Raw genomic sequence first — 27184 nt, forward strand, 5'->3', positions numbered from 1 at the left:
TTAGATACTGCTAAATACAAAAGTCAGTATGGAGACCACAATACTCAACTACTCTACACTCTACTCTTGGAAGAGGTCGATCTTCAGTCGGCGTTTGAAGACAGCGAGCGACTCTGCTGTTCGGACAACTAGGGGAAGTTGGTTCCACCACTTTGGTGCCAGAACAGAAAAAAGCCTGGATGCTTGTCTCCCGTGGATCTTAAAGGATGGCAGGTCAAGCTGAGTCATACTAGAAGCTCAAAGGGCTCTTGGTACAGATTGGCTTTTGACCATTGGCATCAAGTACGGAGGAGCTGGTTCATTCTTGGCTTTGTAGACCAGCATCAGGGTTATACATATGATGCGGGCAGCTCCAGGAAGCCAGTGAAGAGAATGCAGTACAGCAGTTACAGAGTTACCCCTTCCACTACACCAGCCATTAGATCACTTTGTGTTCAAATGTTTTGGACATCAGGTTCCAATATCTCTTGACCCTACAGATTTCTACAACATGAACACATACTATCATAGCGGCTATGATCATGACTGGCCAATTTAATAACCCATTCTACATACCCCTAAGCTTCCATTTCCCTTAATATGGACAAGACTGACAGCAAAATGCCCCTGAAACAAGCAGGAACTAAAAAATGGCTGCATTTCAGGCCTGGCAGAGCTTGCAGAGTCTGGTGATCTCTGTGAGTTGCAGATTTTAGACAGTTGCTGATTACAAAGAATTTTCAACCAAATTTTAGAGATAAACAGTTTAATTTAAGATGTCCACTACATTTACCCAAGGCTTCCTGAAATAGAGGCACTATGTATAAAAGTGCTGTGGTTAAAGTGTGCTTGATGTGCAGGAGTATAATTGTGATGTACCCCTGAATTAAAACTGACATTCTGAACTTTGAACCTCAAAATCCCTGTTTAATTTCCAGTCTAGCATTAAAAGAGCCTCACTGTCAAAATCTGACAACATTATAAATCCTAACCCTGGATGTTGTTTTAAGGGGATCTAGATAAGAGCATCTAATGAATGGCTAATTGAAAATTGAAAAACTATTTACATTAGGCCTAGTTCACCAAAAGAAGATCTTCTTAAAACCCACTTACATTTCATGGAGATTCTAACATTGTGTTTTCATATTTTAATCATATATATATATATATATATATATATATATATATATATATATATATATATATATATATATATATATATATATGATATATTTGGATTTGATCAATTTACAAGTACAACAGGATCCATCATTATAAGAGCAGAGCTGCAAAGAATTCTGAGATTGAAAAGCACATCATGAATCTGATGTATACTTGTTGTTTGGACTTTTTTCAAGAGCAACTATAAGTAAAATTTTTAGGAAGATGTTGGTGAAAGAGGTACATTGTTCTCAGAAGTGTGTGTATTTATCAAGGCATATTGTGCCTCACCACCAAGTAGCTGAATTTACTTTTACGAGGTGTCTGGTGTCTGACTGTTGTTGACTTTGAATGGAAGTAATTGTAAAATAAAAGTTTATTCCAAGTAATTCAGAACATTTCTATTGGTCCATTCATCCATAATTATTTACACAGTGTACAGAGCAGCTACAGGGTTCAAACCAGGGTTCAAACTAAAAATGGACAAAAGTGGAGATACATGGTTTTCAATGGACAGCAGTGATTTGGTTTCATGTCCATTTAATGAAAAGGTATGCGTGTGTGTGTGTGTGTGTGTGTGTGTGCATGTGTGTGGCAGCAAGCCTCCAAAAAAAAAAGCATTTGCCTCTAAAGCCACAGCTGTTTGCAAATCTTTCTCTAGTTTGTTGTATTGAGTGGTGGAAGCCTTTTGTTGAGCATGCTGATCTCTGCTGACCTCTGCCTCTGTTTGTGTTTCTGTCGTTGCTCAACTACAGACAGCAGACCCTAATTCAAAAAATGATCCCCCTCCTCACTTCCCCCTGTCACTTCCACTTGGGCTAAACCACGCTGCAGGTTTAGACTGACCTGCACTTTTTTGCAGAAGAGCAGAGGACGACAGCTCTGCCTCCTGTACAGCGATGGGTGCATCAGATTTCTGTGAGCTAGATCAGCTATAGAGTGAAATACCAAATGATCAAGTCTTGTAAACGTGTCCCCTCTTGTCTTTTTCTTTCTCCTAGATGTGTTTGATTTGGTACGCCTCGGTCTGCTTTGCTGTGTGAGGGAAGCCTCCGCTCTCCCTCTGCTCACAACTGGCCCTGCTCCAGGCAGCATCTGGCACCACTCCACACACTCTGTCTTGTTTTCAGCCTTTCTCTGCTGACACAATGTGAAAGCAGTGAGTGTTTTTCTGGGAATGGTGATTCACTTTCCTCCACATAAATATCTGCTTGGCCTGACAGACGTTTTGGTGGGGCTCGCTTCACACTCTCTGTGACCCTTTAATGTGTTTAATATAGTTAAGGCATAAATTAGTACCATTACTGCTGAGATGACGTCCATTTAAGAATCACTGTTTGTGAACTTTCAAATGAAATGAGTATAAATTGTTTCCTGACTGTATGGATCTGCTCTCTGAAGGGGGAAGAGTATCCTAAAGCAGTAAATCTGTTGTTACTTCAGTACTACAAGTAAAATCACTTTTCACTGTCAGCAGTGGAACATCTTTACTGTAGTCTATATTCTTTACTATAGCCCAGATGGTAACAGCACTGTGGTGAAATGGGGTTAAATTCTCCGCCCAGGGTAAGACACTGTGCTCTCCAAGAAGAGTGCTTGGGTGAGACTCCTAATACTACATTCAAGATACTCACAATTTTAAATATAGCATACAATACTCTTACAAAAGCATGATTAAATTATAAGTCATTTTGGATGCAGGCCAACTGCAGTTAATCTTCTGTTTTTGGGATCCTTTTGATCTAAAATGAAATTGTAAAGTCAGACATGTGACGAACTGCAATGCAGTACAAATGCTTTCACAAAAAACAGCATATAACAATAAAAAACAACAACAAAATAGAGCTAGAAAGGTGAATTCCTTAAGAAAATACAGAACACGTGCACAGTTAGAGCTCTTTAGTCGCCTGAGTGTTACTAAATGGTTGCAAAGGGGATCACTAGACAGTTAATACGATATTCCTGGTGGTTGAAAGTCGGTTGCAAGATTGTTTCCAGTTCTAAGCCACTGCTAAGCCATTTTTATACCATTGCTGTGGAATTGCAGGTGCTGGTTGTTGGGATGGTGCTCTTGGTAATTATGGTGTTGCAAGGCAGTTGATATTGTATTTAAAGTGAACTGTGACAAATGCTGTCGATGCCAATCTTTTATTTGTTTGAGAGGCACAGAGCCCTATGCTGGTTTGTATAAAAGGTGAAATCGGTAATCTGAATGATATTCATATACTTTGTCTTCTTAATCATGGTAGTTCATGATGAAAATCTATGAACCTAGATTCTTTAATGTTATTTCAAAGCTTTTAGAGATGCTATGATTCAATAGGAAGAGTGAAATAAAGTAAAGAAATAAAATAAAATTAACCTCTGTTTAAAGGGCTTAAAACACTTCTGCTGCTCTCTCACTGCCTCTCTCTCTCTCTCATGTGGACTATGTGATCTCATGATGATGAAACGCAGGCTCTGGTCAGTGTTAGGTCATGACTCCCCCTCAACAGGGTGGAATTCTGCAGCTTCTGCTGATACACTGTTTGTTTGGCTTTTGGGTGGGGGGCTACTTTTATCATACAAAGATCAACACAGCTGAAGGTCTTGATCAGTACAGCTGCTGCACTAAGACAACGTCCAGTTACTACTAAACCACTTTCAGGAGGTTCTATTAGATCCCCGAACTGTTGATCTAAAATACGACACAAACTGATTGTATAATCTGTATCAATTAACTGAGGCGATAAGCCATAAGTATATTTTAAAGTTTTGCATTGTTATAGAAAGAAACCAGTTTGCTTTTTTTGCCCAGAACTGAACCGCTCTGGTTAATACACCTCCCATTTAAAAACTCGTAATCTACAGAGACAGATTTGTGGACATTACGGCTGCTGCATGTAATGGAATTTGAATCCACCAGCTATTTTCCACACGCCTCTTCTTATTGTCCTCTGCTTATCCTATTTGTCACATGTTCTGTACGATAGAGTTCCGTTAGTGTGGCCGTGCCCAGATCCGGTATTTATCCAGCATATTTCTGTGAAGGAAAGAGAGGAGCAGCTGTTATCTGCACTGATAATAGAGCTGTGACATAAGCAGAGCAGCCAGCGTGGGGCCAGCAGTGTTGTGAAACGAAGAGCAGGCAAGAGTTGGCAAGAGAACCGGAGACTTGCACTCACTGCATCGCAAAACATGGTTTGAATGAAGTGCTAGTAATAAATAATTTGGCTTAGAGCCTGTAGATCTGCAGGAGGCAGTTGTATGGCTTTCATGCTAGTAGTATTTGATATGCCACACATATTCTCTCTCCCTCTCTCTATCTCTCTCACTCACACATACACACATAACATGCAATTCCAGACTTTCAGAGAGATGAAGGAGATTAACCTGCACAGACCAAATAACATTCTTTGTTTGACACCTTCAGTTTCTGATAAAATGACAAGGCCCAAACAACAACCTTTTTATGTAGGATTATACAACTAAGACTTCTGGGAAATCATTTTTATCCAGGTTCCAGTCACAACAGTCCCTGAGGCAAGAACAAAACAGCATATGTAGTTATACCAGGAGGACTATTATGCAATGCTTGACAAGCAGCCAAGTAGAATATATCAGCATATGGAAATCTCAGCTAAAAGTCATCCAGGTCCAATGCATTAACTTTTCACTGTCCACTAATCAATCTGACAGACTGTGTCATACATTGTTCCATCCAACTGTGTATAATCAGTTGAATGTGACATTTACTTGTCTTGTTTTAATGATCTGTGTCCTGCTCTGGGAAAATGCAGCATGCTAATGTGTCTTCTAAAGCACTAAAGCAAATACCATATTTTTCGAATTGTCACACAGAGTACAGATTTCACACTGTGGTTAGGTGGTGGTGGTGGTGGTGGGGGGGGGGTTAGCTTTTTCCTGCACAGTGACTGTACAGGGATCAAGTATATGCTTCACCTAACTGTGTCCGCTCACTTGCTCTCCCTGGCTGGCTGGTTGTGGCGCATGACTAGCTTCCTGGCTGCCAATCGCTCACTTGTTTGCTCTCCTCAGCTGGTCATTGCCACCATCCAGCTTCATCTGCTTCCCTGTGACCCTCCTTTGAGCAATGCTTTGACCTGTCAGCTACTGTTAGCCTTTTTAGTCTCGTTTCCATGTTCTCCAAAGGTAGCCGTTGCATTTAACCTCAAAAAGCCTTCACTAGTGGGCTGGATGTATGTACATTTTGGGCTGTAAATGAAATGAGCCAAGACTGTTGTGAAACAGGGGGTTATGTAATTGGTTCGTTTAACAGATCCATTATATTTACGTGTGTTTTGCTTTTGAAAGAGAAAACAACAGTGCATTAGGTTCACAATTTGTCTCTTCTATTTACTCATTATATCTTATTATTCAATTTTACCAAGGGCATGTTTAATAATTATAAAAAAAATTCAGGTTTAGCAGCAGATATGGAAAAATACAACACATAAGTGGCACAAATGCGATGCTGTAGTTCATACCATGTTGTCAAAAAAACATTTAACTATGCTATTAAATCATTAGTGTTTGCATTGGTCATGCACATGTAGACTCCATGGTATTTGCCAACACAAATTTGGTTCCATCTTTACTGAGCATAGCAGAGACAACTTGAATTCCTCAGAAGCTGACTGTTGTTTTGGGTTGCGTGTCATATCTGTGTATACTTCTATCTCCCAGCCTTTCTCTGAATGGACAAGTAGATCAGAACAATGAAGACCTGAAGATCAGTGAGCTGGGAGCAGGATGATGGAGCCAAGCACGTCCTCCGTGAGATAAGGAGTGTGTTTTAGTTTCCATGTGCCTTATCTGCTGGATTCCTTCCTCCCTTTGCCATTTCGTCCCATCACAGAGCCCATTTTTTTCGGTTAGATACTCTGATCACAGTTCTACTGAATGACGTCAGCTTGAAAGTAAATGTCCTGTTTTCTTTTGAACATCAGATGCCCCACACACACTTCACACTGTTTAAATAATCAGATTGAGCTTGGAGAATGCTCCAGCTTACGTGACAGGGCTGCTCAGGGCCTGTGGATCAGGAAGGACTATGTTGTGGGACTGGATAACAGTTGATCTGCCAAATATATGTGTAGTCACACTTTGCATAATCATTGCTGGTGTGAATCTTAATATTATTTGATTTTACATAAATCACTGTCCAATGAAAAACATGTATCTCCATAATGGTGACTTTACAGGAGAAAGCAAAACCATTTTGAGCTTTGAATGAAAGTCAATCTAAAATCTAAAAGGTTTTTTTTTTTTTTTTTTTTTTTGCAATTTTACAATATTTAGCAATTATTTTTTCTTTTTAAATAGAATAATAAAGAGCAGAATAACTGACTAAATATACATATGCAATATACACATGTACATGGAATATACATAAGAGTGTGTGCACTAAGCCATTTAAGATTATTACAGGCTAGTCTGTTGCAATCAGTGCAGTGCGGCAGTGGTTGCCCACTCGGACTGTACAGGCCTTGCACTGCCTGAAGCAAGATCAATAGATGATCTGTGTGTGAATGAAAAGCCGGTGGCCACTAAATGGGCAGTTTAGGTACAGTTAGGTACACAGTGTGGGTAGTCTCTCTAATCTTGTGAAATCTCTGTTGTCTCACAGATGGTGTTTACATCACCCACACAACATGCTCTGGTGCTCCACTGGGTGCTTGCCACACAGCATTTAATTATGACTGGTGGTGTTAGTCCACCACAGAGGCCATGTAGGCTGTGTGGCTGATTTGAACAGATTAATCTGCTCATTTTTAAAGAGATGTCTCTGTGAGGGTCATGCTTTACTGAGACTTTTGTTGTTTTTGTTCACCTATAAGCAGACATATTGAGTCACAAAGTGATTGTAAAGTTGTATTGTTTTGGATATTTTTATAGTCTGGAGGTCTTGTACAAGTTACAGATTTGTTCACAGGTCCAACTCAATTGTTTTAAAAATTAATTTGAAGGTTAGGCTCAGGAAAAAGCTTCCTTTGTGTTGAGAAAAGACAACAAATGCTGTCCATGACCTAAAGCAGCTGGTACAGATGGTACAGTCCTTGCACTCTAAAAATAGGTTATTTTTTATACCATATTACTGAGTTGAGTCAGTTGGATCATTTTGCTGGGCTATTTTCAAAGTGCTGAGTAGCTATTGTGTAGCTCAGTCACTACATTACATGCTATTATTAATTTATTATTATTTATTTTTTATTAATGACTACATCACAGTAATAACAAACGGGTCTGCTAACTATTGGACTTGGCAAGCTATGAGTGTGCATTTGCACATCTGTGTCAGCAATAGGTAAAAATTAAAGTAGCTGCTATTGAAATATAGGAATATGGAAATAATATTTATGCTATAGTGAAGTGCCTGACCCTTGATGTTCTAATCCCTGTGTGTTACACACAGAAATACATATTATATGATATATATACAGAAGTAAATATTATTTATGCCACTGCTTTCCGCTTGCACTAAAACACAATACCTCAACATGAAAAAAATGGCATGACACAACAACGTTATTCACCATTTTGGGTTGAACACAGATGGAATTTGGCCACTGCCCTTAACCCATACGAGCAGTGAACAAACACATACAGTGACAGTGAGCATACATGCTTTGAGTGTTGGGCAGCCATTACTTCAGTACCCAGGGAGCAGAGAGGGTTGAGGGCCTTTCTCAAGCAGCTTGCAGAGCCTGGGCATCAAACCCACAACCTTGTCATCAATAGCCATTGAGGTGCCACAAGAATGATACTGTGATGCTAGTTAAATGCCAATTAAAGGCTTATAGAACCATTGACAGCTGTCCATTGGGCAGAACCATTGGGCAGTCCCTGAATTACATTTATTGCATTTGCTGCATCCAGAGTAACTTACTGTTGAATTATGTTAAACATGTAGACAAAAGCAACATTAAAACTCTTTCCTTAAAACTCTTATTGGCACAGCAATGTGTTTTTGCCAAGGCAGGGAATCTGAAATTCACTACACAATACCAACCAGAAAGATCTGCAGAGTTAGGACCATAATGAAAGTCTACACCTATGTGGTCTGTGTATTCATTCTAAAAAGGAAATAATTTATAGTGCCCCTAAATGTAAATATTCAGTTCAATGTAACCTTGCTTTTGTCTTCAGACATTCAGGGACTTTAATGGGCATTTGGTAGTCATATAGTTATGCAAATGAATATAGCTGTAAAGCTGTCACTAGACATTGTGTCTAAGAAGGACAAATATTCTTCTGTGATGCCCCCCTCTTTGTATCATGTCACATTATAAATCAGTTAATACCATTGCTATTCAGATTAGTGACGTTTATAAAGTATGGATAGTGACCAAAGTTAATATGTGTTATTTATAAAATTTGATATTTATTTGTTATTGATTCAAAATTCTTTAAACTATAGTAGTATATTGTAGTAGTATCATTTCCAGTGTAGGGATTTCCAGGAATATGTGAATGATGACAACCCTTAATTTTTTATTTCCATTAAACTATAATTTCCTCCAATTTATCCTCATCTCATTCAGCTTTAATGAGTCATTGCATGCATGTGGTAAAGGTAGGTGATCACCGATACAGCATCTACATTTTAATACATTTTCTAGTTATTCAAGAAGAGAAAGAAAAATGCTAACTCAGCAAATTTTAATGAGAGAAAATACTAACCATGAGCTTGAGCATGTGGGGGGAGATGACAAAGCGGCTGCTCTGTGCGGGAATGCACACAGAGTCTTTTCACCGCCCAGACCTGCCATCAGAAAAAAGTCCCCATGGAGGCGCGGTGGGGTCATCACTGACACAATTGACTTGTGGATCTCCCTCTGACAGCTGCACTCACCCCATTAGCATTCAGTCCACGGCCACTTGAATAAGGCCACTTTTCTAGAGGGATGTGTATTCAGCTCGTGCACATTGTCACAGGCTGAGTCCATTTATCATGGTGTCTTTGGTCCTGAACAAGACCAGCCAGCAGCCCCTAAGTTTAAAGGCGCTGCCCTGTTTGAGTGAAAGTGTGAGGTAATGAGAGGCCTGGAAGGCAGAGGACATGGCCTGGACCAGAGCAGTTCTGACCTGGAGAACAGAGAGGTGTTCCACAAAGCAGGATATCTCAGTAATGTTGGATAACTTCAGCCGAAACAGAGGATTGTCCAGGAGCAATGTCCCTAAGCTCATCTCCTATTGTACAAGCACCATGCAATTATTGCTGTTGAGTGTGTCATCACTAAACATGAATGTACACATCCAGGCAGTTCAACACTGGATATCTGAGATAAATTGGGGAAAATACACAGATCACCTACTTTGTTTGAATTGGCTGGACAAATCCCATCTGTCTTACATTACATCTACCCCGCTAAAACCTACTGTGAGTCTGATCTATATTTTAATCTAATATATTAATCATATTTCACCTTGTTTGTGTGATACAACTTTGCTTGTAAATCATCACATAGATGTAACTTGGGCCCAACATGAGTTCAATCATTTAAATTCATACTTGATTAATGTGAAGCTAACTTCTACACATTATCAGACTTTATTCTTCGAAACTATATACTCTGACACTATATCACTAAATGTTTGTGGACATCCTTTTAATGTATTCAGCTATTTTAAGTTGCACCCACTGCTGAAACAAATGCACACATGCAGATAAGGATTGTCAACAAAATAGGACTCTCTGGAGCAGATAAACATGAAACTATTGGGACCATACCTAATGCCAGGCATGGGCTTGAGGGGTCTAACCTCCCCCAGCATTAAGCTGTGGAGCAGTGTTTTCTGGAGAATGCTCCAGCCAATACTTTTGGCACAAGTTGGGGAGTTTGGGATGAGGTGGGGTGGTGATCATACAACATCATGACCTCACTAACACTCTTGTTGCTGAATGTATGAATCAAATGAATCAAACCGTTATAGCAATGCTCTAAAATCTACTAGAAAGCCTTCCCTGGACCGTAGAGACAGTTTCCCCAACAAAAGCAGGATACACTATTTTTTAATACCACTGATTTCAGAGGAAAGAATGAATGAGCAGGTGTCCCAATACTTTTATCCATGTACAATGAAATCGTACACCTGCTCTTAGCATGATTACAGAGATTAGTATCATCTCAATTAGTAGATAGTAAAATTCTTGAATCAAGAATCAGTTTGAAGTGAAAAACATCAGACATCATCTGATATCAGCTTCAAGTCAGCTATCATTACCAATGATAAACCAAGGTCTGAGATAACCACATTTTAATGACTGCATAAATTAATTCAGCAGGTCGACCTAATAAGTGACGGACGTCTGTTCAGTGCCTTGGTAAGTCCTCCTTGTCTTCAGATCCAGAGTTGAGTGTTTGAGGCTCAGCAGTGTTGGTGTTCCCATAGGGCCCATGAATGCTCGCAGTGACCCACAGCAGACATGCAGAGTGATCGCAGCTCGCCTTTTGTGCCTGTTTAGTGAACGCTGGAGTGATCAAAAAAGAGCCAAGTCCCTCCCCCTCTCTTCTTCTCTCTGCAAGCCTCCCTCCCTCGCTCCTGTTGCTCTGCCCGCTGCCTCTCAGGCTGTCTGTCTCCAATAGTGATGGGCTGGGAACAATGCTGAACTCTGTGTACCATGAAGTGCTGTGGAGGCAATGTTGCCTGAAAGAAAGCTTTCAGCTTGGGCTTTGTACATACACACTGAGAGTTTCTCTGTTGTGTAAAGGAAATTCTGATGGCATGTAGTTTCAAGGGCCATTACTTGTAACTAACATGACCTCATTTTGAAGAACTTACATTATAAAGCTCACACTCTCACTTGTAGACTGCAAGAAAGCAAGAAATACTCAGAAGCTAATTAATATGCACATGTATTCCAAGCTCTCATACACAATATTTATACAAAATTATGAAAGAAGTTCTAATGGCTGGTTGACTATACAATATTTTAAATGAAAACCACATTCATCAGATACAGATCACTTTCAAAGGGGGGCTGTAGAGACAATCAGAACTAGATTCATAGGTGGCATGTCTTGCCAACCAGGCAGAGTTTAATTGAGGCCAGAACCATCAGTGAAAGACTGCAATGTGCAGTAACTGAGAGAGACTGGGAAAACTACTTTCATTAAAATAATAAAATTATTATTAGACCCATTATTAGACTTGATTGCTGACTCCAAATTAAAACACAAATAAAATAATTTCCAGCCACAGCCAATTCATTTATCTGTCAAAGAACAGAACAAAAAAAGCTTTCAGCATGATGTAATTTATGGACAATCACAAGCCACCTGATAAAGCACCTTAAACTTTGACCAGAAGTGGGTAGTGTGGCCTAAACCCATACTCAAGTGTTGCTTCTTTAGTGTAACAATGACTCAGGTAGGAGCAAATGGAGCCTGGCAAAAACAACTTAAGAAGGAGTATCAGGTCAAAGCAACTCAAGTACAGCTTACCCTATAGGACTGCAGGGGAACGTCTTTGTACACACTGACCAGCATTGGACCTGAATATTGACTAATATTGGCTAATATTTACTGTTTTTTCATTATTGGCTTTTGTTTTAGTCACTACAGAACCCAAGACCCTGTTTACACCTGGTTACTTTATGTGAATAGTATCTTGATTGTATCCTGATAAGATTTTAGCCGTGTTGCTGTGTGGGACGTCAAACATGCAAATGTGCTCGTCGCACTCCAATTATTACTGGTGTTTTGGGCATACTGCGAGGAGTTTTGGTTGTCAAATGCATCTTTGAGAGAGAGACTATTATGAATTGTATTAAGTATTTTTATGATATATATGAACACTGACTTTTATGTCTCTTTAAATATGGCATTTATATCGCTCTATTGTTTACTTGTTGCATTTGAGGTTTTTACACATAATAACACTACTACCATACTATTGTTATTGTTATTATTAGTAGCATTAGTATTATTAGCAATAATAATAATAATAACATAAATATGTTAATTCAATATATTGATGCACATAAGATACATGAACCTAGAAATACAAAGTTAAACAAATTATAAACTCTTTCTAATATTCAAGCTCAAAAACTTAAAAAAACTAAAAAAAGACCTACTCTCCGCCAGATTTTTCCAGTGTTCCATCACTCAGCTCCCATCTGGAAATCACATCATGATATGATCATTTCTCAACTATACTGCTAAAATTAGTTGTCTTCCAATAGTATAAATTGTCCATAGCAAACTAAAACAAAGGCCGTAGTTTCTCTACCCTCAGTAGGCTGCTGTACATGTTGTTTGCTTACTCAGTCTAGAGTAATGTCTGGCCACACTGTACACTACCCCTCCCCTTTTGGACTATCACCTAACTCTTAGCCCTGGACCTTCCTGGCCTCAATATAAGGACAACATTCAGGGTGTTTGCCGTTGATGTTTGTCAGAGGGCTTGTGAGCTGGGTTTCCACTCTGTCTGAGCCAGCAGAGGAAACCATCTATAGGATAAACAGGCCTAAAGAGGCCTGCTGTGTTTGGAAGGGAGAGAAACACTATGGCACTGATCCTGCCTTTAGCAGGCCAGCCCAGTCAAAGCTTACACCATTAATGTACAGCCTCCCAAGGCCTCCTCGCTCTTTAAACTAACAAACCATATGTTGGTTAGAGCCTTTCTAACCGGAGCCATGGAAATGTTGGGTGTTATTCTCCTGTTGATGTCATTACTTTCAAAAGAAGTGTTTTATGGCCTATATTAGATCCAAACAACTTGCCAAAAGAACTCTCATTAAATTAAGCCTTTCATTAAAAATCTAGTACACTGCAAATAAACTGCATCCAAACAAGAGGTTTTTAAAAATGTTTTTTTTTTTTTTTTTTGGGGGGGGGGGGGGGGGGGTGGTCATTGTGTTCAGTATGTGGCTGTGCAGACATATCACCATAAAGAGGAAGACCATTTTAGGCTCCTGTCACGACAGCATTTGAAATGTTTTTCTGTCCTGTTGCGTGTCCCACAATCTGAACCTGGCACAGATGCAAGTTCTTCTGCTCACTGGATTAAGCTAAAATAAAAAATAACTCCCATTTTTCAGAATAACATCCTGACTCGGACAGCGTGATGACATTTTTAGATTTCAAGGACAGTTCCCTTTCCTTCTTCCTGGTTACCATTGTGCTCCAGTGATAGCAAGTCACTCCAGTGAAGGCTGAAGCCCCCTGAGTTCATATAACCAACTCACAATGACAATGAGGAAGGAGTTTTTTCTTGCATATATGCAACTACATCTAAATGTTCTAGATTGTTACTGTTATAAGTAAAACCTAAACCTAAACCTAAACCTACTGCTCCTAAACCTGTCTAACCTTAACCTAACCATCACCCTAACCCATGTCATTTTATTATCTGAACCTACACCTCAGCGTAGACCTAAACTCAACCTACCATAACCTAAACCTAACCTAACCCCAACCCCAACCCTAAACTTAACTTAACAGTGCCACCAGTGGACAGGAGCTGTAGTGTAAGTCGTAAAATACGTACATAATATCTTGGGTTACACTTTTAGTCTTATGTATACAATTGTTGAGATCTTGCATTTAATAAAAATATATCTCATGCTACTGTCACACAAACTTTGTAACTCAATTTTTGCTGTTTTCCACTTTGAAATAAATTGAATCTGGCAGTTGTTCTTTACATTGTGTCAAAATCCTTCTGTGAAGTTGATATTTTGTAGATTTGAGGTTTTTGTTTGATAAAGACAATACTTTGCATTACTCACTTACTTTTACACCTGCTTCTTTGTTTGTACACAGGTGTCGAAATTATTTACAAACTTATTTACAATTCATTATTTTAATGCTTAAGTTACATTAACTTTATATTACACTTTCTTTTGAGTGTTCAGATTTTGTTTTCTACACTTCAAGCAAAAACCTTTTGTGAAGAAATGAAAAAAAGGTTAATTTATTATTATTATTATTATTGCAATTTAAGCAGGTCTACATAGAAACACTGCCATTACTTGAACCTTTGAAACACCCCTTTTTTAAAATTGAAATTAGACTGGTTATATGCTACCCTAATTTGATAAAACAACTTGTGCTTCCATATAGTTGTATGCAAATGTGTAGGTAGCCCTGGCCAAATAAAGTATTCCAAGAATTGAAAGTCCAAGAAAACCCTCAGAATGAACTGCTCTTATGCCATCCAGAAAGGCCAAACCCCCCATATGACAGCAAAAAACCTGTGAGAAGATGTGCATCAGAAGGAAACCTTACCTATGACCACATTTTAAAGCTCAATGAACCATCAGTAGACTTCTTGAACATACACTTTATCACACATTCAGGCAGGAAGGGCATGAGCAAAACAGGAAATGTTAGAAGAAAGGAGAGGAGATATCTATAATAAGAAACACTAACGATGATCCACAGCCATCTGGAAAACCATGTAGTGTCTCATACTACTAAAGGTCACTTTGAGTGCATGTTGACATCATTTCAATGATTCTACAATGACTTTAAATGCCTCCCTTTGGTTGGCCCTCAGTGCTGGGATATTTTTTAATGTTCAATATCTAATTACCAGTGTGTTCATCCATGAATTTGACTGCATGAAAGGATTATGCAATGCACGCACAAGTATTGTTAGTGGTTTACTCTGGCTTTTCTCATATGCTCTCCATTACAAATGCAATTGATGACATCCACGAGTCATTCAGTGATGCAACACTGCTTACAATTTACAGCAAGCAATTTACCTCTGCAATCTGCAATCAATCACTCTCCGTCACTCTTGTACACGTATCTCCAGCAAATCCTTTGAGGGGAAGAATCTTGATGTCATTAAAACACTTCAGCAGCCTTCATTTTGTGAACACCATTGCATAACATTGCATAACAACAAGTGATGGATAAATGGCAGGGAGGGGGGGTTAAAAGTCGTATGCAAAAGTGTGGGCACCTTTGGCCTTTTGCCACATAATACATTTATTATTAAGCAGTAAACAGCTTTTGTTGCTAATCAAACACAGAACAATATTTTATAAAAAAGAAAGAAATCTAAATCATATATGTGGCCTGTGGAAACATTTGGGTACCCTAAGTGTTGCAAAGGCCTGAGGTTTGTCTCCATTTAAAATGAGGAACTTTCAGGTGAATCAAATTTCCTTTTCAAACTTTGTGCTAACACACAAATCAAACAGAGCTTTAAGAAAACAGGCAAGAGTTGAAATGGAGGTCAAGATGAGATGAAATGACTGCTAATAAGAAATCAAGACTGTCAAGAACCTCCAAGAACCTCCAAGAACCTCCAAGAACCTGCATGAACTTGCATGAACCTGCATTAACCTATGTCAAGAAGGTAGTGCACTGTATCATTGTGCAGCGTTGCTAGAACAAACATATTCTTTAACAAAGACTTTGTTAATGACCTTGTTAATGAATTTTGAAAAACAGGTGCTGTGGACTGATGAAAAGATTAATATAACTTTTTTCAAATATGTTTTGTGGGTTGTTTTGCTGTCAGTAGCATTGGCAATATTGGACAGGTGGAATGAAAAATGGATTTCACCAAATACAAGCAAATCCTAGAGGCAAATGTCAAACTGTCTGAGAAAAGGCTGAAGCAATGGACTACCTGAACTGAGCAAGATGCATATGCAAGCTGACCCAATATTCAAAAAGTGGGGAAAAATCCAATTACAAGAACTGAGAGACTTTAAGTTTTAGTTTAGTGTTTTATGTTTAGCCTACAGAGGGTTTTAACCAAGTGTGCCCAAATGTTTACACAGGACTATTCATTTTGGCCATTTAAAATATTAGAACTCAAGATAAACATATTAAACACAACCTTTACTATCATATTTATATTCTGTTATTTGTTTGTTAATGCATGTCTAAAAATGTCTGTATTGAGCAGTAGGATATAATCCTGGTTGCAGAGTTAGAGTGAATCATTTGACCAGCGCATGATGAACTACCACCCCCGTGTGGTCATAACGTTTACTCTACTGTCCTTAAGATATGAGAAATAGGTGAGGAATCAGGAGTGTTTGAGCCTATATGTTAAAAAAAAAACAGACTGACCAACAAACAGAAAAAATACAGGGGCTCTAAATATTGCATTTTAATAAACCAGTAGTGAATCAAGTTTCAGAAGAGAACAAATTATAATCCTTATCTTTTTATGGTCAGTATGTGGTTCTAGGCTTTTCTATAAACTTATTTTTTGTTATATAAATTATATTATTAATAGCAATCCCTTTGTTAGCTGAATTGTGTGATCAATTCCTTTGATGTAGCATTAATCACTATAATCAGTACAGTTTTTTTGCTCAGATGAAAGTAGCAGAAATACGGCCACAGGCTTTGGTATACTAAATCATACTGACAATCAAATGACAAAAAGGTGTTGGTCTTATTATTATTTTTGTGTCACATAAAAAATATTCCTACATTTATTTTACCTTCACTGCGTCTGCAGATACAAGGCCTATATATGTTCATGTAGGGCAGAGCTGCCTAAAATGTTGCTAAAAGTTGTCCTGTGATCATGTTTAATCATTTGGTCCACTAGAAAGTTACTAACTAGAAACGTCACCCCCTCATTAAATGAAAGGACAAACATATATTTATATGTACAACTTAAATGGTTATTTTAGTACAGAAAGAATACTGTAATAGTAATGAATTCCTTTATATAATGAATATGTTTTGAATTTTATAAATATTTAATCATTTTAAAATAATTTATATTTGTATATTGTTTTGTCTTTTCAGTCATCAGTCTACCACACACATTGTACTTTTCCCCATAGAGAGGGATGGAAAGAGATAGGAGGTAGTGCAGCATGGTGCAGAGAGCTCTGTGCAGTCTTATTTGTATGCGTAAAAATAAAAAATAAATAAATAATAATACAAAAGCACACACACACACACACACACATATATATATATATATATAAAAATTTACATTAAAATTATAATAAAATTATAATAATATAATAATATAATTGTACTTAAATGTATACTATTCCAATTACTCTACACAGAGTAAAAAATATTATGCATACATTATTTGTATTTGTTTATTTTACATAATTTATGCACGAAACTGTTAAAATACGAATGGATGGATGCCCCAATAAACACTAATATAGGTTTTTGGTAAATGCTTATCGTAAGTAAGTCATAATTCTGTAATATGGATACAGTTTTTAATTTATCACAGTTTACTTGTGAGCGTCTAAATTTTAAAAATGGACCGTAGAGCCTAATTTCCAGAGGGGTCTTTGTAGGCTGTATCGTGGTCTCCTCCGTAATCTGTGCCTCTGGCAGAAGCCGGTCCTCTCGCTGCAGAGCTGCACCCTCACAGGCTTTTACTCTGAAAATCTCTACAGGAAGTTCACAGCCTGGGAAGTCCGACAGGATGCGCGGATCCCTCTGAGGGATTTCCCTTTATTTAATATCCTCTCGGAGTGCACAGAGACAAATAAATAACATAGCTGAAATAACACAGCGTCTGCCATGTCCGAGACATACGGTACGGAGCCTTGTTTGGTGTATTAGTGTGCTGTCACAGTTCTCACCGCCAAACTGTGTTGATTTAGCAGGTGTCCAGTCCTCATCCATCGCTGTAAAGGCTTTGCAGGCTAAGCGCTGAGATGTAACGTTAGCAGCCAGGGCCGGGGGGAGCAGCCGCATGTAAACACTGGGCTGTTTACTAGATAGGTGGATAGCACTGGATACGGGATTTAACAGCCATCGTGAACCGTGTGAGGACAGGACAGGACAGGAACGCCCTAAATATCAGCTACTGCTTTGCTAAAAGAGGATTGTCTATTACTATGTAGCGCAACGAAGCCTGGGTCAGTTGTAATTACTCATACAGTGCTATCTATATAGCTAGCTTAGTCTATTCAGTGACATTACTGTGTGTTGCCCCATCCCATATAGCTCGCTAGCTCCATTCTGCTATTCTTAGTAAACAGTACACTGGTCAGTAGTATCTGCAGCATCTGACTGAAACCACGTAACTTCTTGCTATATTCGTTTTGTGCAGGTCTGTTTTGTTGTTAGTTGGGTTGGTGTTCAGTTTTGGTTTTAATCATCGTGGAAATTAGTTGATTAGTTAGATATGTTAAAAGAATAGTGCACTGAACAACCCAATTAACACAAATGTCTCCTTACAGCAGAGATAGTCAATCAGCCAAGATCTGTTCGGTGTTCGTCTTATAGCTCCAGTTAAAGAAACCACAACACCAGCCATCAATCGACTGCTTTTCCGATCAATTTCTAAACAAATAGAAGTGTGTTGAATCTTTCCTATGAAGCAGGAAAAGCACTAGCTATGGAGATTGGTAGATCAGTATGTTAACAAAAGCTGCTATAAATATATAACATTCTTGTTTTGTCTTCAGACTTCCTGTTCAAGTTCCTTGTCATTGGGAATGCAGGAACTGGAAAATCGTGCCTCCTTCACCAGTTCATAGAGAAGAAATGTATGTCAGTTTCCAATAATAATAATCGTACTTGAAGTGCATCTTAAACGCAAACATTTAATCAACCCCCTTGTCTTCTTGTGTTCTTTTCTGTTCTTTCAGTCAAAGATGACTCAAACCATACGATTGGTGTAGAGTTTGGCTCGAAGATCATCAATGTGGTCAACAAATTTGTCAAACTCCAAATTTGGGACACGGCAGGACAGGAACGTTTCAGGTGCGTTCATGGCTCACGTTTTTCTCACGGGTAGGGCAGTATGGTTAAAATATTTTACACACACACATATTTATATACATGTAAATAATTGATATTAAATACATATTATTTATGACGCACAGGCAAAATGCACCAGCAGATTTTCACACCTTATATCCAAATGCTGTCCCATTACTACAGGGATTTGTATTCAGAAGGTGTTGCACTCCGCCCAGTTAAACAGGTTATTCTTTTTATTTTCATGGTGTTCCTTAAGTACTAGAAAAGTTAATAAAAAAGACATTATGTGTCGTTATAACAAAGCCATATAAGAATACTATGAAATGGTGTCATATTGCCCATCTCTGGGAGTGGAAACCAACTTACTGCACAACCTATAGCACATACCATATGTCAGCTCTGCAATATGCAGCACAACACAGAGCTGCTTGTTCTACCATACACTTGATCTTAGGTGTATAAATCATTGTTTATTAGGGGCTGAAGGAAAACATGTATGATTCAGCCCTCAGCTTTGACTGCTAAATGATACCGCAGTGCTTAGTTCAGTTCATTCATATTGGATTGATCACTATGATGCTGGTGCTAATGAGCCTGAATAGGTAAAGGGACACTACGAAAGCAATGTCATCTTGAACCAGGTCCAGCTTATATGGTGCTGTTCGAATAACCACAGAGGTAAATAACCAGCTGTCAAAACATACATCTATGGCTGTGCAACATTTGATTTATGAATCCTTTAAGTCAGTGTGCTGTGAACATCGTCAGATATTTCAGATGTGTTTCTATGGGTATTTTCAAGTCAAGCAATTCACATGATCCAACGCATGTTAATAATGTTGTCATATAATGCAGGCCAATCTTTAACCTTGTTCTTCAAATGTGTGCATTATATAACTAGTTATTAGTGCTTATTAATTATTAGTGGCATGACAGAGTATTTTTTATTTATCAGTATTATAATTATCCTTGCTTTTTCCCCTCAGATCTGTAACACGAAGCTATTACAGAGGTGCAGCAGGAGCTCTCCTTGTGTATGATATTACCAGGTACAGTGTAAAGACGTTTCTTCAGTATTCTTGTGTGGGTGAGATTATTAATTAATTAATTTATTTATTTAGCATTTGGTTAATCTACATGTCTTTTGTCAGTCGAGAGACGTACAATGCTCTGACCAACTGGCTGACAGATGCCAGGATGTTGGCCAGCCAGAACATTGTCATAATACTTTGCGGCAATAAGAAAGACCTGGACGCTGATCGTGAGGTCACCTTTCTGGAGGCATCCCGCTTTGCTCAAGAGAATGGTGAGTCTACCCAGTTAAGAGTATATAGATAGAAAAATTACATAGAAAATATTTTGACAAGGTGTTGAACTGACAGAACAGACTTCACATGTTTGTACTGTATTAGAATTTCTTTTTAACTGGTGTTTTTGTGGTGATGGGTGGAGCACTGTCTAAAGTTACCCACAGACTCCCATAAGTGCTCAATTATATCGTAATGTGGTGACTGTTAGGGCCATAGCATGTGATATACGCCGTTTTTATACTCATGTATACAACCATTTAGTGACCCCTCGTCTGCTGTAGATGGGGGGCTGGAAGATACCACTTTCAACAAGATATGAATGTTTCATGATAGGATGAAGGCGATCAAAGTGATCAAAGCCACTCGCCCACTTGTGAAAACTATGATGATGGATGACTTGTCTGTCCCACTCTGTGTAGTTGTGGATTGACTGTTCTCAAAAGTCTGATCACATCCTGCACTGACATGTTTGGTTGAACAGGACTAGGTAATTTTGTAGAAACTAGCTAAATCCCACCTAGGGTTGTGAAATTCTGGGAATTTTCAAAGTTGGGAAATTTACCAAGGGAATTAACAGAAATTAACGAATAATTATGGGAATTAACAGAAATAAATGGGAATAAAATGGAAATATTCAAAGCTAAAGGTGAGAAACTTGCATATAGTTGGTAAAAACCATACTGAAGCATAATCTTGGCTAAAATAATTAGATATGACCACAAAAAAAGATTGAATAGTAAAGCTGTCCCTTACACTCACCACCAGCATGTGGGAAAATACAATTTTTTATGCTAATAATGCATAATTAATAAGTATTAATTCTTGGTTACAAAAACCTGTTGAGGCACAAAATATAGGTAGCTAGCCTATGCTAGCTTTGGTAAGCTAACCTCTTGCTAGCCTGCTAACCTCGCTAAACTAGCTCATTAGGCTTTTCTGATTTTCAACTGTGTGGGACGATGTACCTACATTTTATGACGATTGATAAAAGTTCCTTTAAATTATCCAATATATTCCCAAGCTAAAGTTCCCATGGAAAGTTACTGGTAATTTACTGGAAATGTATCTGAAATTTTCCACCCCTTTGCAACCCTAACCCCACACCCTTCTTTACAGTCCTGTGGCCTTCATGGATAATGAATATTTTCCTTTCCTTTTTCCTTTATGTCAAAGCCCCCTATGTCAGCTGGACATGTTAAGCTTTGTTGCATGGAAGACTGTTAATTGCTTAATTGTATCTGCAGTATACAAGTCTGAATCTACATGTTATTCTTTTTCCATTTAATTTGTCACCCATCTGTACACCATCCACATCTACAGCACAGAGTGCCAGTTTACTAAGTTCATTCACCTGTTCGGCTTAAGAGAGAAGACTGGCCACTGTAAATTACTATTCTCGGCCCCCATTGTACCACAAGAGGCCGCTGTAGGCTTGCAGTAAGACACACATTTACTGAGACAAGCACTGCCAAAAACCCTTCATACACTTTAAAAGATGCGGTGACATACAGAAAAAGGAGTATTTATGTCAACATAATTTAAATCTGGCAGCTGTTCTTTACATCTTATTAAAAGTTCATGATGAATGGACCAATCGAATTGTTTTCCACTTCTCGTGTAAAGTTGATCTTTTTTGGAGATACAAGATTTTTGTGTGATTGTGACAAAAGTATTCACTGCTAGTGTACATGCAGTTAGTTAGATTGATGTTTGTAGTCTTGTGCTAATGTACACTATTTGGTTTGTGGACACCTCTTCTTATGAATGCATTTAGCTACTTTAAGTTGCAGCCATTGCTGATACAGATGTGGAAATACACACAAACAGTGTGTCCATATAGAGAAGTAGCGCCAATAGAAGCAAATAAACATAAACCTATTGGCACCATGCCAAAGCCAGGTGTGGGCTAGAGGGATATAAAGCCCCTGGCATTGCGCTGTGGAGCAGTGGAACTGTGTTCTCTGGACCAATGGTGCTCGTATGTGCTCCATATGATGCGGATGAGGTGGGGTGGTAATCATTAAACATCCCGACCTCACTAACACTCTTGTTGCTGACTGCAGTCATATCCTCACAGCAATGCTCCACATCATAGTAGAAAGCCTTCCCAGGAAAGATGAGACTGTTACTTCAATAAAAACAGGATAAACTTTTTTTATAGTCTTGATTTCAGAAGAAACAATGAATGAGCAGGTGTTCCAATACTTTTGTCTGTATAGATGTATCTGCATGTAATGAAGTATTAATCAGTCTGGCTAATAGAAGCCTGATATTGTACCGTGTTTATTAAAATTGTCTTTATTATTTAATCTGTGTGCATTTCAGAACTCATGTTTCTGGAAACCAGTGCTCTAACTGGGGAGAATGTGGAGGAGGCCTTTGTTCAGTGTGCTCGCAAAATCCTCAACAAAATAGAATCAGGTACTGCTGTAGTAGCTAAAGCTGTCACAGAAGAAGTGTAAGTGCATGTCTGTGGTGTAGCATGTTGTGAAGGTCTTTGACTGTGGTGCTTAGGTGAGCTGGATCCAGAGAGGATGGGTTCAGGAATACAGTATGGTGATGCAGCACTGCGGCAGCTACGCTCCCCAAGACGAGCTCAGGCGGAGAGCGTGCAGGAGTGTGGCTGTTAGCACCCGGAGGCTAAAGATGAGCAGCCAGGTGAGAGGAGACATTACTTTTGATTCATTAGAAAAAAAATTGGCAGATGAAACCTTTGACATTTTTGGGTTGTTAACAGTTAAATAATATGCTAAGCTTTTTATGTTTACATTTGCATGTTAACAAACAAGTTAGCATATTTAATTGAATTACTTCATTAGCTTAGTCTACTAAAGTACATTAAGTATTTAGTTCTAATGCAGTTTAGATGTATTTTGATTGTTGAGATCAAAATGCTTTTGGGGTACCTCCTTTTCTGTGCACAGCCTTTAGAATGCTATATTCTCTAAAAATAGCAAAGCTACATGCAAACAGATATTTACAGATTTAACAAGGAATACATTTGGAACCTGATTATAACTGATCACTTCATGCATCTGAATTATATCCTGATAAGATTTTAGTGACATGCATTTACATTTTGACTTGGTAGTCAAATGCGTCTCCAGTTAGTCAGACTGAAATCCGAATATGCAGATTTGCTTGTTGTGTAGCAATTATTTCTGGGAAGAGTTTTGGTACACTGCTATAACATGAGTCAAATATGGCTCAGACCACCTCCTAAAGTGGTTTGAGTGATCAGATTTGTATCTGTTTTATATGCAACTTAGGTGCGTTTACACTCATTTCAGTTCACACTGCATTTATATGGATATAACCATAAACATCAAAATGCATGAAGTGACCAGGTGTAAGAAAGTTCTTTTTCACATTACACATTACACATTACATTTAGGTGCACATTTTAATAATAGGAGACTGTAGCTGTAGATGATAATTGCAGTGCTGAGACTTTCTGGCCTGGTAAGAATTGGATCCAGAATGAAAAAACACAGAGGATGGCTGAATTACTGTTGATGTCCTGTGCCCCTTTAAACTGATTTAGACTGCTTAATGTACTGTGCATTATTACATTATTACATGTATTTTAAAGGGATCTCGAATACTTTTTTGATGTATGATATTATTTTATGTTTTCTGTGTATTATGTAATATGTGGATTTTAATATTTATTTATTTTGTCTTCTGAGATTTTTTTGTCATACACTATGTTTGGGACTACTTTTAACTACTCTTAAATACACTCTTTTTTGGACTTCATCACATTCATCAGTATAAAGGTCTTGGGCACCTACACAATTTGTTTAGAACCCTTGTTAAACAATTACTAAACCCAAATGTTTCATTGCAGTATATGCAAACTGTCTTTTAGCAAATTGACACTTAGTTCCTATTAATAAAATAGCTTTTTAAATCTAAAAGAATAAACAATAGTTTCAGATGCATAACATTACATACTAATAATTCTTGGCCATTTGTCTCCATCACCAGTTATAAGTAGGTTATGAAATGAATAGTATAACTGCTATTTCTATGTAACATCTCCTTTCCTTTCCCTCTTGTCTGTAAAAGGATGTTGGTAGAAGCTCAACAGCATCTGTACTGTATTTGGCATGCTCTCGGAAGGAGGAGTCCTCTTTGATACTGGGGACTATTTTGGTCATTAACGCCCCCTGTGCCCTGCTCAAGTTAGCTCTGCATGCCCGAGTGCCGATGACACAGCGATGCTGAGCCACGCTAAGCATATCCCCCTCCCCAACTCCCCCAAACATGAACACACACACACACAGGTTCACTCTCTTTCCCTACTAGAGAAAGAGCAGCTGCCCAAACCTTGTTGCCACCCCAAGAACTTATCAGTTGGACTGCACACACACAAAACAGTGCAGGGCAGCAGTTATATTTAACTCCAGACACCCTGTGTCCTTCTTAGACCCTTAGCGCGGCAGGTTTCTTAGGTCCCTTATTTGGCTACTTTGGAATGCTAACCAGAAATAGAGGTCTAAGGTGGATCCAAAGTATTTGTGGAAGGAGAAGACTAATTAACAGGCAGATACTCATGGACAACCTAATACTCAGGGGTGAATAAGAAGGTCTCGATTAGTAGTGGTGCAAATTCTCATTTCAAATTCCTAAATTCCTTTCGAAATGAAGCTGCAGTGTTGTAAAATAGCAGGGAAGAAGAAACCATGCCAAGTTATTCGAAGTATTTTTAACACTGTTAAAGGATCCAGGTAGAAAGGCTTTTTTCTTGTATTGTCAGAATACATGTACAACTCCAGTCCTAAAGAGCCACAGCCCTGTTAAGTGCTATCCCTCCTTAAGCATGTCTGAATAAAGGTCATGATAATTAGCTGATGTTAATTAGGGCCATGACCCCACAGGACTGGGATTTGATACCCCTGTTTGGGGCCTCTGTGCCATATAGAACCCTTTTATAGAAGTTCTATAACTGTAAACCTGCTGGGTTTAAGGCCCTGGGTTTTCAAAGCCAGAAGTGTCCACCCTGTTATTGGACACATACAGTATTTTCAACTACCAAAGGTCTTTGAGAACATATTCTGTACCCTAATAAGTTTATGAACTCTTTGGAATTATCTGGATTTGTGTATGAGTGCCTTCTAAAATAAGACCGGACCTTCATCGGGTGATGATAAATAAAGGCAGTATTGCTTAACCAAAGAAGGTAGCAGAAACCGAAAACAGCTGTTCCTACCAGTTCAGATTTAGGTTTCACCTGCCCTGCCATGTTATGTGTGACATAAATGAAATAAAAGTCAATATCAAATAAACAAACACAGGATTCTGTTCAAGAGCAAAACATTGAAGAACTAAATAGGCTGTCTTTGAAAGGATTTCTAGAGCCTTTCATCAGTCCATATTTAGGCAGATAACTTTCAAATGCAAGAAACGTTCAGTATTGGATTTGCAAAGTTTAGAGGTGCGCGTGTGTGTGTGAGAGGTATTGATTACTCACACAGATTTCAGTGCTATTATTGATTGTGAATGCTAATGGTAGTGGTTGTACAGATCTCTATTTGTTGTCTTGTTCTTGGTTTAACATAATGTTCCCCCATTTGCTCCTCAGGCAGGTTTTGTGAAGCTAAGAAGGATAGCAGTGGGGAATGGGGTGAAAGGTCCAAGACAGTGGAGCAGCTCTTCCCTCACCTTCCTTTTACTTCGGTTCCAATGTGCCAGAGAACCTGGGACGCCTCTGCGCTCCAGAGCAGCCTGGGAAACGTTAACTGCCCCGCTGGGCCGAGGCAAAGATACCCGCTGAGGATGGTGTATCTAGGCCCTTGCTGAAAGTTCTGCACTGAGCTATCTTAACCCTCTCTGTACTATTCTACCCCCCCCCCCCCCCCCCCCCCCACACACACACACACACCTTATAACGTATGTAGATCTTGTGTAGAAAAGAGCTTATATCATTACTTTGTAGCATGTTTTATGGACTGCATTACCAGAACTTTAACGAATAGGTTTTATCAGCTCGGGATCCGGTCAGTGCTGACTTAAAGGTCTTATTAGTGACATTTGTCAGGATCACTGTTTTTACCCTGACATGATACCATTTTATTCCATACATTCTCTCCCTCTCTGCAGATAACCGATGTTTTGGGTTTTTCGTTTGGTCTGGAAGGGCAATATACTGAAATATACCATGTTTTATAAAAAAAGATATTGCTGTCTTCTGCGAGAATGCACTGTTCTTCTATCCTGATGTTTCTGGTGCACATCATATCAGAAAAGTTATGTTACTGTAAAAACCTGGAATGTAAAAACACAGTATATATAAAGATCCACCTATCTTCTTCTATACATATATCACAGTAAAGAAAATTTAAAGACAATGTAGATTGAAGTCACTGATGCACAGAGTATTACCTTATACAGCATAGTTACATGCTGGTGTCCTGTTTGAATTTGTTCATTGAATTGACTCATGCAAAGTGTTATTAAAAGTAGTGTTTCATTTTTAAATGTAACAGAAATGTTTCTGTGGTCCGTTTGTAGTGTTTTAAGAAATGTGTTGAGCAATCCCTTCTACTTGTTCATGGACCCTCGCTTGAGCCCAATTCTGATAGTCATATTATATATTGATGTTATTTAACATACATGTTTCAAGTTTATGTATCTGAGCTTAATGAAATGCCTTTGTTAAACCATCCTTCTTTTAAAACCTTGACCTCTCCAATCACAACAACCTAGTTAAAAGAATCACTGCAATGAGCTTTACAAAATGTTAACATTATTAGATTACATATTGCATATTAAAGCTCTCATTTAAAATAGCAATATCACTAAATCTAGGTTTATTTAGTGTGTGAGATCAGAAATATTCAAGCATGCTTTTAGTTTACCAGAACAGCCTGCAGAACTAAACTCTGCTGACCAATCTAGACTTTATTATAGTTTTTGGTATCATAGTGTTGTAACCAGTATCATATTGTGATATGTCCTATTGTGAATGTTACTGTCCTATTCAGAACAGAGCAGTCAATGGCATGTGCTGTACTGTGTTGTTATGACACCTAAATATTAATACAATTCCCC

The 27184-nt window shown here is 38.5% G+C and overlaps 2 protein-coding genes across 2 annotated transcripts in view; both read left to right on the forward strand.

The window, feature by feature from the left end:
* rhoua (ras homolog family member Ua) overlaps positions 1-27184 on the forward strand; it is a 220889-nt gene that overhangs the window by 15495 nt on the left and 178210 nt on the right. The gene's annotated exons all lie outside the window — the stretch shown is intronic.
* rab4a (RAB4a, member RAS oncogene family) lies at positions 17492-26671 on the forward strand. The gene is made up of 8 exons (XM_072678218.1): positions 17492-17643; positions 18521-18601; positions 18704-18818; positions 19805-19867; positions 19970-20124; positions 22454-22549; positions 22643-22786; positions 25716-26671. The coding sequence occupies exons 1-7, from the start codon at positions 17628-17630 to the stop codon at positions 22756-22758; spliced, it is 642 nt and encodes a 213-aa protein (XP_072534319.1). The 5' UTR covers positions 17492-17627; the 3' UTR covers positions 22759-22786; positions 25716-26671.

The sequence above is a fragment of the Salminus brasiliensis genome, chromosome 4 (genome assembly GCF_030463535.1).
Source record: "Salminus brasiliensis chromosome 4, fSalBra1.hap2, whole genome shotgun sequence".
Taxonomy (NCBI): Eukaryota; Metazoa; Chordata; class Actinopteri; order Characiformes; family Bryconidae; genus Salminus; species Salminus brasiliensis.

Bases quoted from the DNA above. Each gene is read 5' to 3' on its own strand.
- rab4a (XM_072678218.1), top strand. The intron at 18,602-18,703 runs GTATGTCAGTTT...CTGTTCTTTCAG, and splicing joins CCAGTTCATAGAGAAGAAAT to TCAAAGATGACTCAAACCAT. The intron at 19,868-19,969 runs GTACAGTGTAAA...GTCTTTTGTCAG, and splicing joins CTTGTGTATGATATTACCAG to TCGAGAGACGTACAATGCTC.